Here is a 12,088-nt window from a genome sequence, read left to right as displayed (position 1 = left end):
CACACCTGGCCACTTAAAACTCTTTTAGAACTTTACTGTGAGAAGCTCCCTGGGATGTTTTCCTTCCCCCAGGTGGATTTGGTGGCTTTAAAATTGTCGGCCCCTAGCACTGACCATAATGTGCTATCTCCTTGGTCCTCATTGGAGTGGGCCTTGGCCTCTGGGCTCTTAACCCTCTGTATCTATTTCCATGGTGCTCCACACATACCTGGGGTGCTTAATAGGTGTTTGAAGGAATATGTGTAATCTGCTCGCTAATTATTATATAGCTTACATTTGGACAGTTAGAAGTATCTATTGTATTGATGATGGCTTTGTGACTGAGGGTAGTGATATATTGAAAACAGCCTCTAAAATTTTCCTCTCAAGTTGGCTTCACAGGACTCCTCCTATTTTTGAACTTAAAAGGCAAGCACTTTAAACCCCCAGGAACGCTTTTCATGGTGCTGGATCAAATTGTCCTGATAGCAGAACAATGGCAACATGGCCAAAGGACATTTGTCACTGACTCTGGCCGTGGTGTTCTGAGCATTTGTGCTCCACACATGAGGGCCTCTTTCCTTTTTGACTCTGTCACCAAAATCCAACAGGTGATCTGGACTGAGTGGAGCCCAGATTGAGGCTGAGCTCTGGGTTTGCCTGATGCGTGTGGTCTCTTCTTCCCTCCCTGTGCCAGGCCACGTGCTGTACGCCGACATCAAGATGGAGAACGGAAAGTCCAAGGGGTGCGGTGTGGTTAAGTTTGAGTCGCCAGAGGTGGCTGAGAGAGCCTGCCGGATGATGAATGGCATGAAGCTGAGTGGCCGAGAGATTGATGTTCGAATCGATAGAAATGCTTAAGCAGTTGCCTTTTTTAAACATCAATACCAGACCTCTGAATTTGTATTTTTTCTTGTTAACCATTTTAATTTGTTGGCTGGATGTATAAAGATGTTTAAAAAATTCAGTTGCTTTTTGGGGTAATTTGAATTACTTTTTTAATGACTGGGGTTCCATTTGACTGTTTGCATTGAGATTGCAATGTGCGCAATTTTTTTTGTAGTTGTGGCATCTTGTTGACATCGAATATGACTTTGATAATAAATACCAGTTCCTGAAAGTGGCTTGCTTTTGCGTGTGTGTTGTGGGGACAACCATCTGAAATTTGGTGGCCTGGAGCCCCTTAGGCTTCCTTCTTTCCTTTGACCCATGATCACCAGGAATCTCACCTTTGCTATTGCTCATCTGTTCCTTGGGTGGGAAGGGCCCTGGCCAATTGTTTTCCACAGAAAAACTCTTCTGTGGAAACTGAATTTTGAGGGATCTTTTGTTCACTGCTGCTGATAATAAGAGCAATTCTGAAAGCTGTCCTGTCTCTTCTTGTGCCTATCCTGTGAGACAGAGATGGTGTCAGAGTTGGGAGCCCCTGTCAGTGAAGTGCTTTCATAGACCCACTTGGTAAAATAGGTATTTGCAGCACGTGAGGGACTCCATCTGCTACTTGCCCTTTTGGGGTGTGGAGTGGCGTTAAGTGCAGTGTACACCTTGTTCCCCAGCTCCCTCCCCATTCCTGTGGCAGGCAGCTGAGGAGTGAGATCAGGATTTGGTGGTGAGACCTCTCACAGAGAGAAGAAGGGGGAGACACACACACACACACACACACGTACGTTTCCTTGTGTGTGCCAGTCAGGACGGAAAAGAAAATACAAGAAGCAGGGAAGCTTTAAAGAGAGGCTTTATGTGGTCACACATGCATCTGGGCAGCTCTGTCTGTCAAACTGGAATCCAGGCTCCTGGGTTAGTGGGTAGCTGGGCTGGCAGGCTGTTCTGGGCCCCACCTGAGGGCCCTACTGTCCTTGGGGAAATGGTTGACTCTCCAAAGGGTCTGCAAGGAGGGGTGACTTCCAGTGACCCCTCTCCATAGAGGCATTAAACAAGTGGTCCACCAGCTGTCAGTCTGGTCCCTTCCAACCCATCCTGCAGCATCTACATACCCCAGAAGCTGACGTCATCATACACCTCTGTTTCCCTGGTAGAGAGCACAAATGTCAGCTGGGAGACCCTGGTCCCCCACCCACTCCCAGACCCCAGCAGGGTCAGCACTCACAGTGGCAGAAGAGCTGTTCTGGGCACATAGCCATCTGTGAAGAAAGTAGACATGGTGGGTTCTCAGTCTGAGGTGTCCTCCCTCCCCAGGGTTTTGGGGCTAGGTTCACTTACACTTGCCCTTGGGGTCCCGACACAGCATCTCCTCCTTGCTGGTGAACTCGATCACCTCCAGAATTTCTCCACGCCGGATTCCCAGATGTTTGCCACCTCCACGACGGGTCTTGGCATTGGGGTCAATCATCATCCTTGTGTGAACCACAATCTCCCCTTCAAACTTGGGGACAAGATATTAGAGCTTTTGCTCATGCGGTCACCCCACATATACCCCGTCTTCTTTCTGAGGATGGGACTCCGGGGATCTGGTCCCAGCCCTCCCAGACTCTTGTGTCCCTACCTTGAACTTCTTCCGGAACTCCCTCTCAGCTTTCTCTGCTTTCCTGATCTGCTTTAGCAGCTTTGGATCCGTAGGTGGCAACTGCTGTGTCTGTGGGGCCTTCTCCTTCCTCATCCCCCCAATAATTGGGGTGCTTATGAGCAAGATGGGTTCTACTTTCATGCTTCTGTTAATTCAACCTCACCTTTATCCCACCCCTTTGCCCTGGAGTACCTGAGCTCTGGGTCCTGTGAGTGCCTCCTGGTGGCTTGCTGAGCACACAGCACTTCATCTGGGGGCAGTCAAAACACCAAGTCAAATCACAGACCCCCAGCTCAGCCTACTCCAGTGGCTCCATCTTGAGTGAGACTACTGTGTGTTGGTTCTGTCTAGGGTCATCAGATCATAAGTGGTTAAAGGAGGGATTTAATATAGACTTCTAGGGTGACTTTGTTTTTGCTGCCTAGAACAGGTTGGGAATTGTAATGAGATTTGGGTCAAAAAGTAAACAAAGGCAAGCATTCCTAGAGGCAAGCAAATACCACCTCTGAGAAGGGGATACCCAGGTGAGTTTCTTGTCCTGGCCTGGCTGATGAGGAGACTGCATGGAGGAGTCACCCCAGAGTGAGGTCTGACTTATGCCACTTGGCAGCAGTGGTTTACCAGGCTTTGGGGTACAAGCCCTGCTGGTCAAGGGTACGTCTTATGGCAGGATCTTCCAGAAGCTCAGGTGAGTAAAAGGCCTGAACCTGGGGCCACAGCTTGTCCTCTCTGAATGACCTGTTGTGTCATTGGGTGTTTCAGGTCAGCAGTGCCCGTCTGCACCCTCCCCCGCAGCCTTCCGAGTGGCATCAGCATTGTACCCACCCACCCTACTTGCACTCGGCTTGACCTCCTTGCCAAGACCACAGTGTCAGCCAGGCTTCTACCCAGCAGCCACAGATCCTCCCAGGAGCGGAAATAGAAGGGGCCTTGCCAGGAAGCTGTGTGCTAAGGAGGTGTTGAAAGCAGGTCTTGGGGGTCACTCAGGAGAAGCAGAAGGGGGCCCAGGAAGGAGCAGGCGTCAGGGACTCAGGAGGCAGCCAGCTACGTTTTGAACCAGAACCTCTGGCTGGGGGGCAGAGCAGGAGCACTCTCAAGGCCAGATTTCCTGTAGAACGCCTCCCTGAGAGATGGTGGAGTGGAGCAGGAGGGTCTGACTGAAGCTCCCACATTGGCTGTGGCTTGGGCAACTTTCAGATCCTCAAACTGTCAGTGAAATGGCAGGGGGTGGGGGAGGTGATACTGCCTTGGTGCAGGATGGGAGTATGGGCTGCAGGATCAGCCGAGTGCTTGCATGGAATCCCTTACTGTTGCCAGGGAAGGTCCTTGCTGGTTTTGGGGGCTGTTCTTAGATTAGGCTATGGAAAGACAGTCTGGTCAGGGCTGCTGCCACTTCACTCTCAGCCAAACTCTCAAAACTCCTGCAGCCTGGAGGCATAGGCCTACTAGGGCTTGACCCTGCCCTCCAGGAGCAGGAAGAAGGGTCTTTTAGAATCTAGAGCAGAGTGGCCTCCCTTCCCACCACTGCTATACCTGTCTCTACTCCGTCTCTCTCCTGAGTCTAGGCTCAGACATCCCTTGGTATCTCAAACACATGTCTAATGTGGAACATAGCAACTTGTCCCTAACCCTGGGTTGGCTCCACTGTGTACCTGAAGACTAGGCTTACTTTATACTTGGGACCCAACCATGTGTTCGGCTCACTCACACTTAAGTCCCATTTGCATCTTTGATCTCTGGATTCTTCCATTGTTGTACATGCCTTCTGCTATCACCCTGGGCTACACTGCTGCCTACCTTTCCTCAACCGTGAGCCTCTGGGGTCCCTTGCTTTTGGTTCCTTATACCAGGAACATGGCAGAAGATGCCCTTGCAACCAGTGCTTTATAGGACCCTGAGCAGACCACCAACAAACCTCTGCCTCTGGGGCTGGGGCCTGAATCCTCCGTGGGCTCTACGTTGTCATATAGTTCATAAGTCTCGTCCGGGTCCCTACAGGGATACCTGAGATGAGGGTCTCCTTCAGCCCATAAAGGGTGCCTGGCCTCCCCCTCTTTCGTCCCTTCACTCACCATGGGAAGTCTTTAGGTTGTTGGGCCAGGAAGTGGGTCCCAGCGGATGAGCGAGTCCTCCGCAGAGCTGTGGAGTGGGGGTGGGGGGAGAGCATGGGAGGGAGATGGCACTGCCCAGGAGCCTTAGCCCCCTCGTTTCTATTTGTGCAGCCCATCTTGACTCACCTGTGGATGCTGCTGAGGATCTCCGAAAGCTCTGAATATCCATGGGGACTGGGGGCAGTGGGGGTTTGGCTGGAGGTGGTCCCAGGATGCTGGCTGGGGGCAGTGGCCTCCGCTGGGGTGGGTTGTGAGCTTTGAAGTCTTCTGACCTCCAGCGGGGTGCCCTAGTGGCTCCAAATCCAGGGCTGAGTGGGTACCGGGGGCTGGAGCCCAAGGTGGCAGAGGGCAGTGAGCTCTCAGAAACTGAGCCCAAAAGTGGGGGCTTTCTGGAAAGATCCCTGAAGAATTTAGGCTGTAGGTGCTTCTTGGGCAGATCGTTGGGCTCAGGCTGGGAGAACTTGCGAGGTGGCCCTTGGCGCTCAGGCTGCTGAAACTTCTTGGGCAATGAGCTGAACTCTGGTTCTGAGGAGGTCCTGGGGAGACTGCCCAGCTCTGCCTTTGGGGTCATCTTGGAAAGTGCTTTGAACTCAAGCTGCCTTGGCTTCTTGGGAAGCACAAATACTTCAGGTTCTGAGGAAGTCCTGGTAAGGTCACTGAATTCAGGCTGCAGGACCTTCTTGGGGAGGTCACTTGGCTGAAGCTGTGGGGGCTTCTTGGGAAATGCACTGAGGCCTGGCTGCAGGTAGTGGGGATGGGGTTCACTGAGCTCAGACTTCTCCAGGGGGGTCTTTTGAAGGACCTCTCTAAGCTCAGGCTGTGTCAAGAATTTATGGAGGTCACTAGTCTGAGGCTGTGGGGGCTTCTTTGGTGAGGTATTGAGGTCAGGCTTTGGGGAAAGGAGTTGGGGCTCACTGGGCCCAGACTTTGAGGGAAGCGACTGAGGGACTTCAGAGAATTCAGGCTGTTGTGGTAGGGACTTTCTTGGGAAGCTACCAGCCTGAGGCTGTTGGGGCTTCCTGGGGTGCACACTGAATTTGAATTCAGGCTGTGGGGGCTTCTTGGGGAATGTGCTGAGTTTGGGTTCTACAGGGGACTTGGCGGGGTTGCTGAGCTCTGGTTGGGGGGGCTTCTTGACAAGTGTGCTGGGCTCTGACTGCCAGACCTTCTGAGGAGCCTCACTGACCTCGGGCTGTAGGGGCTTCCTGAGAAATGGAGTGGACTCAAGTTGTGGGAATTTCTTGGGGAGATCAGTGAATTCAGGTTTGGAGGCCTTATTGGGGAGATCAGTAAACTCAGTTTGCTGGGGTTTCTTGGGGAGATCAGTGAACTCCGGCTGTTGGGGCTTCTTGGGGAGATGAGTAAACTCAGGCTTCAAAGGCTTCTTGGGGAGATCAGCAAATTGGGGCTGCGGAGGCCTCAAGGACGCTGTACTGATCTTTTGAGGGGCTTCACTGACATCAGGCTGCAAGGGCTTTTGGGGCTGCTCACTTAGCTCAGGATGTGGAAACTTACTCAGGAGTTTGTTGAACTCTGGCTTTGGGGGCTTTTTAGGAAGTCCATTAGGCTCTGATTGAGAGGCCTGGAACTTGGCTTGGAGGCTCCGGAAATCCTTATGGCTCCCCTAGGGGACATGGAATGTCAGGCAGGGGCTTTTACACACAGAGCATAATGGAGAGACAGACCTGGGTACCCATGGACATGGTCAGTCACAGACAAACCCATCATCACCATCCCCTTCCCTCTCCTGTTTTGCCTCCCCCTCTTCTTGACTCCAGCCCTTGGGCTACTTCTTTTCTTGGCCAAGAACTGCCCTCTTGACCCTAGTCCCTGAAAACCACACCCTCCTGACTTGACCACTTAGATCTCAGCAGGACTGGAGCTGCTACTGATGCCTCTTCCCCATCTAGTGGCCCCAACAGCCTCCCAGTCAGCATCCTTGACCCCCTCCCTTCACCTCCCCTCCCTCCACATCTCCTCCCCTCCCTTCCCCGTGTCCTCCCAGGCCTTTCTGTTCTCATTTCAAAATACATCCGGATTCCAGCCACTTCTCACTGCCTCCACCGCTGAAACCCTAGCGGGAGGAACCTTCCCACCAACTTCCCAGAGTATTATAACAGGCTCCTCCCTGGTCTGCTGCCTGTAGCCCCCAGCCTAACTCAGTTCCCCCACAGCAGCTGGAGGAAACCTGCCAAAAAACTGCCCAATGATAACTCATCATCCCAGGAAAAGCAAATGGTCTCCTGAAGGCCCTGAACGACCCAGCCTCTTCCCTCTCCCTTCCACCTTGGGAGCTCTGCCCCACCCCTCATTTGGGACATGTCTCTCCATCATGTTGGGGTCTCCTTTCTCTTTCCGAGTCTTGACCCAATATCTCTTTAAATTATGGAGGACTCCCTTTTAGTGCTCCCCATTATCCCCAGTCTGTGTGGCTGTTCATATCTGCCACCACATACTAATTCTACTGCATTGGTTTTAAAAAATATTCCTTGACTGGGTTGTTGCTTTTGTTGTTGTTGTTGTAGTTGTTTTGTTGTTGTTTGGTTTTGGTGTTGGGGATTGAACCCAGGGTCTGGTACATGCTGGGCAAGCGCTCACACACACTGAATTCCCCTAGTCCCTATGGCCTATTCATTGCTGACCTCCCAGTGCCTGGCACATAGTAAGTGTTCAGTAAATATTTTCAGACATAAAGACTACACAGAGCCACAGAGACAGACATATACTCAGTCTGACCATCACAGATCTGGAGGCATATGTAGGTACTTAGCTCACAATCTCTTGACACCTGGACTGCCTGTGAAGGAGTCTCAGAGTTGACAGCCTCCATGAGGATGAGCAGGTAGGCTCCCACCCACAGGCACCCATTAGGCACATGTACCACATGGTCTCCAGGTGTCCTTGAAGCTGACCCTGAACCATGGGTCACAGACAACTTCCACAGATGGACAAGAAGGCCAGGCTTCCTCTGAGGGGACACCGCCTTGGGCCCTCAAACCTGTCTTCACTTGGGGTCAAGGAGATTGGGGGAGGAAAGGGCGGAAGCATGTGGCCCCTGCCTCTCCCTGTGCCTTTTTTCCTCATCCAGAGGTCCAGGATGAGTTCCCCATGCAAAGATGATGATTCCTGCCTGGGCCCTGAAATTCCTCTTTTGAAACTCCCAACCTGGATGGGTTGAGGCAAAGATTCCCAGGTGAACCCAAGGCTGGATAAGTCATGATCAGCAGGTCACAACGTGAGTGACTGGGTAATGGCAGGGGCCAGAGTTCGTGACCCACTTAGTCACCCCATAGGAAGCTTCTCTCTTCATCCTGGCTTCATGTTCCCTGCTTGCTGATCATGTTGATCTAGGGAAAGGGGAGTCTTCCCAGGCAGTCCCACTCATCCCCGCTGCAGTTACAACTTAAGCCTGGGCCACAGGAGCCTGAACCGTGTCCTAGAGCTGTGCCCTGACTGCTTCCTACCTTAGGGGCTTGGTGTGGGACATTCCCATTTCCCAGCCCCACTCTGCCACTCCAATTTCTACCTGCTATGATTTTGCTTCCAGGCCAGTATGGGCCTGTCCTGGGGCTTGGGGACTCACCATGGTTGCAGGCTGATGATGAGCTACAGGGTGGTGGGCTCTGAGCTGAGGTTGTTGCCTTCAGGAAGTATCTGTGGCTTCTGCTCTACAGGCCAGCACACAAGGTGGGGGCTGCTGTGAGGGTGGGGAAGACAGAGGAGGAAGGAAAGTAGGCGGAGACGGCTCTGGTCTGTCCCCAGATCCTTTGAGGACACTTCTGTCTTCCCTTGAGGTAGTTCCTGTCTTGCCTGCTGGTGTCCTTGCAATTAATGCATTGGGCATCAGCATATCCCCAACACAGTCAATAGTTGTCACTAGTTTCTTGATTCTCCTCTGTCCCTCTTAACTCATACCACTTTTGTGTCCTGATCTCAAGACTTGAGTTCCAGGCCTTGGTGACCTACCTGCAAAGAGACAGGCCAAGACAAAATTCAGCCAGGACTGGAGAGCCACAGGAGGGGGACATCTTGGTGTGGAGGGGTACAGTTGGCTGTGGGACTTAGGAGGCCACCAGGGAGGTGGGGAGATCCAGGACATGGGGGCAGTGGGGTGGTGAGCCCACATTTGCCTGCCCTTATTGCCTCACCAGCCTTCCTCATTTCCACACTTCTTCCGCCACTCTCAGCAGGACTTCCCTTTTCGGGTGACAGATTCACCACAAGCTAGGGCAGGTATCCAGGGCAGAGAACTCAAGTAGGATGGAAATTTGGGGGTGGATGGGTGAGTGGTGTCAAAGATCTTGCCCCCAAGGAGGAAGGGGGTGTGAAGACACACCAGATTCCCTGTGACTGAAGGTAGTGGAAAGAGTAGGAACCGTTAAGACTGGACACAATAAAAACTAAGGGCAGTGTGGCCCCTTGGAGTCCTGAAAAGGGGATGAAGGCACATAGGGTGTAGAGGCCTTCCCAGAATAGGGCAAGCCCCGTCCACAGAGCTCAGTCCATTAGGAATCTGTGACCTGGTCTCAGTAGATAGGGAAAAAACACCCACCAGAAGAGTGCAGAGCCCTGATTCTCAGTTTGGCCACCTGTTGGAATTGCTTGAGCAGTTTACAGTCTCCCAGAGATTCTGACTTACTTGGTCTGAGATGAGGCCCGAGCAAGGGTTTTTATTTCAGACTCTGGCAGATGATTTAAATGCATGGCTAAATTGAACTGGTCACTCTAAAGTGCAGGTTCTGACCCAGGCGATGGGCCAGATCCCATGTGGTGCCCAGGCTGCTGATGCATACTGGGTGAATTTTCCTGTGCTTATTTAAACTAGAGAGACCCTGCAGAGACTGAGAGGGAGACTCCTCTTGTCTTGAACACATGGGCAGGATTCGAAGGCCTCCTGCCAGTGCATCCTCATCCTGGGTTACTGTTTCCAGACATGGGCCCTCATTTAAAGTAGGACTCCTCTTAGGGGGCAAGGATGACCAGATGTGGTTCCTTTCTGGGTCTCCAGGACAGGTGAGTGTGGGGGAAGACTGGTAAAAGAACCAATGAACAAGTGAGTATTGACCAAGAGCATACAGTAGGCGCACGATCAAGGAATGAATGATAGCTGGGGATTCCCTGGGCTTGGGACTGGTCATCTTGAGCCAGGAATTTGAAATTGTGTCTGGGTAACCCCCCACACCGTTTACTGGGGTGTGAGTAGGTGAGGTGTGCAGGCTTCCACCACTGGCCACCAGAGGGCGTGACCCCACTTCCCTTTGTGTGTTTGGCTCCTGGCCTAGGTCTTTAAGGTCTTAGCTATGACTCGGCAGCACCAACTGCAGTACAGAACCAGAAACCTGAAGTGAGGGTGGGCTAGGGTTGACCTGGAAGAGTGGGGTTTCTTTGGAGTGCAGCTGTAGAACTGTGTGGGGAAGGAGAGGGACAGAATAGGGACATTTGGCACCACTGACACATGCCACCTGCCCCCAGGAGACCTCACCTTTTCTCTCAGCCTCAGCTGAGGATAACCAGGTCAGCATCTGCAGGTGGCAGAGCTGTTGTCAGACAGCTGCCTGGCAGTGGACTGGCATCTGGCTGGTCTCAGTGCAGTTAAGCTTCCTGGAGCGGCTCAGCCTGTTCAGGGTGAGCCTGTCGTCTCTGGCCAAGCTGGCACTGCTATGCAGCTGTGCAGCCAGGTGCCTGTCAGGATCCAGAATGAGCTTGCCATCATTAATTCTCTGGGCCCCCAGTCCTTCTCCATCTGTACCACGGGTTCCTTGACCCAGGCTCACCTTCCTTCCCAGTTCTTGACAGGATCCCAGGCAACCATGGAACTGGTAGCCAGAGGGATGTGAATGATTCAGCAGACATTTCCCAAGCCTCCTCTTCACCTCGGCCCCCTTTTAGTATGAGTCTCAAAAGCACAAGCATCATGACACCTATTTCAAGTACTAGGAAAGTGAGGTGCAGGGAATTGAGTCCCCCTGCCCCAGGTCATACAGTTGTGTTTCCAAGGCTTCTGGTTGAGAAAGGTGAAGTTCAGGGGACCTTGGAGCTCCAGTGTCCCCTGGTGGCCATTCGGGACCCACATATGACACCATCTTGGCAGGGCCCTTGAGCTGCTGGCACAGTAGATATGCAGTGTGTGCTACCTAGCAGACAGACAAGCACCTGGGTCTAGGGGGCTTGGTCATGAAGGGTGCCTAGATCTCCCACCTGCCCCTTGCGGAAGCTGAAGGGCTTGTGGGCCTGGACTGTCCCACTCTAATGTGACACAGTAGCAGAGCTGCTAGAGCAGGTATTTTGAGTAGCTGCCCCAAGGCTTCCACTCAGCTTGAGGTGGATGCACTGGGGGACAAGGGTTCCATTGAGGATAAAGGTGAGAATGGTGATTGGGGGATCACTTCCCATCGAGTAGATGGGTAGTGATGGGAAGTAGATGGCAGACTGGGAAGGGCAGGGCCTGGGAAGCCCCACCCAGTGGATGAATGATGTCTTGGCTGCAGATGTCAGGATGAAGGGGTGATAGAGGACAATGCCCAGGTGGATTTTCAGGGGTAAGTGGGAGGGAGATAAGAAGTGTGGGACAAGATGGGGTGGGGTGGAGGAGGTCCTTGGGTTCTTCCTATTAGGATGTCTGTTTGCAGAGGATGAGGAAATAACTGAGTGTGGGCCTGGGAAGGGAGGTTCAAGATGGGGACTTGTGTTATTGGGAGAGCAGGATCTTCATTCAGAAGGGTTATGGGGAGCTGTTGAAGGGTACTGGGCAGGGGAGGGGCATCACTAGAAGAGACTGGCAGAACAGTTTGCCAGGTAGCAATGGATAGAGAGGTCCCTTCTTATTGCCTGAGGAGTGGGAGAGTTATGGCCTGAGCTAGAGACTGGAGAGGAGAGAGGAAGGGAATAAGATGCAGGAGGTAAAATTAGCCTCCAGGGGCAGCTGTGAACAATGCCCGGGGCTGATAGCACTGTGACCCTAGTATGGGTTTTCCTGATGAAGCAGGGAACACAGATGGGGCAGGGCAGAAGCAGCAGAGGGTCCTGAAGACAGCAAGGATGACAACAGGCCTGGGCCCCGTCCTACCCCACCCTGGGGGCTCTAGCACAGCTCCTTTGCTTCCTGACTTCAAAGGCTTCTCCTTTCTTCCTGAGTCAGTACTGGCCTCAAGATCAGAGGATCCAGCCAGGCCTGCCTGGAACTCTCAGGACTAATATCTCAGTCTGTCTTCCCAACTTTTGGGACATCTTAAATAAATACATAAAAACCTGGAAAATTCCATCCTATCTGGTTTCTGGAAGTGGTGGCCTGGGATGGTGGGCACAGGTTGCCCTGCTTACCTCTGGTGGAGACCTGGATTCCACTATTGAGATTAAGAGGGAATGTGAAAAGAAGGGTCCAACACCTGTGGAGCCACCCTGAGGTGCCCCTCCAGGGGTCTGAGAGCCCCAGGTATGCTAGGCGCAGGTAACTGCGCGTCCGAGGGGCAAGGGA

General features: G+C 52.7%; 2 protein-coding genes across 11 annotated transcripts in view; one reads left to right on the top strand and one right to left on the bottom strand.

Annotated features, from left to right (window-relative positions):
* The window catches only part of Hnrnpm (heterogeneous nuclear ribonucleoprotein M), a 230,330-nt gene extending 229,231 nt beyond the window's left edge, over window positions 1-1,099 (top strand). For all 7 annotated transcript variants that reach the window (XM_058579154.1, XM_058579155.1, XM_046443819.2 and 4 more), the window contains one exon: window positions 677-1,099. In XM_058579154.1, the coding sequence (XP_058435137.1) occupies window positions 677-840 (164 nt within the window). In that variant the 3' untranslated portion in view covers window positions 841-1,099. The remainder of the gene's footprint in view (window positions 1-676) is intronic.
* A 597-nt stretch (window positions 1,100-1,696) lies between these two features.
* Window positions 1,697-12,061, bottom strand: Pram1 (PML-RARA regulated adaptor molecule 1). 4 transcript variants are annotated; one of them, XM_046443805.2, is made up of 12 exons: window positions 10,389-11,985; window positions 10,097-10,296; window positions 8,198-8,580; window positions 4,741-6,238; window positions 4,576-4,642; window positions 4,419-4,495; window positions 2,696-2,753; window positions 2,483-2,615; window positions 2,200-2,362; window positions 2,087-2,120; window positions 1,974-2,008; window positions 1,697-1,864 (listed from the first exon to the last, which is right to left on the bottom strand). In XM_046443805.2, exons 3-12 carry the CDS (start codon window positions 8,198-8,200, stop codon window positions 1,827-1,829), a joined length of 2,106 nt encoding a protein of 701 aa, XP_046299761.1. In that variant the 5' UTR covers window positions 8,201-8,580; window positions 10,097-10,296; window positions 10,389-11,985; the 3' UTR covers window positions 1,697-1,826. The 4 variants fall into 4 exon arrangements, with proteins under 4 accessions (XP_046299761.1, XP_046299762.1, XP_046299765.1 ...); XM_046443806.2 differs by having other exon boundaries at window positions 8,198-8,311; XM_046443809.2 differs by having other exon boundaries at window positions 2,483-2,591; window positions 8,198-10,296.
* Window positions 12,062-12,088: the final 27 nt, after the last annotated feature.

Source organism: Marmota monax, unplaced genomic scaffold (genome assembly GCF_021218885.2).
Source record: "Marmota monax isolate L192 unplaced genomic scaffold, Marmota_monax_Labrador192_F-V1.1 WCK01_AAM20220418_F8-fsc00102, whole genome shotgun sequence".
Classification (NCBI taxonomy): domain Eukaryota; kingdom Metazoa; phylum Chordata; class Mammalia; order Rodentia; family Sciuridae; genus Marmota; species Marmota monax.
Note: the sequence above shows the minus strand (reverse complement) of the source record. Positions and strands in the feature narration are given on the sequence as shown.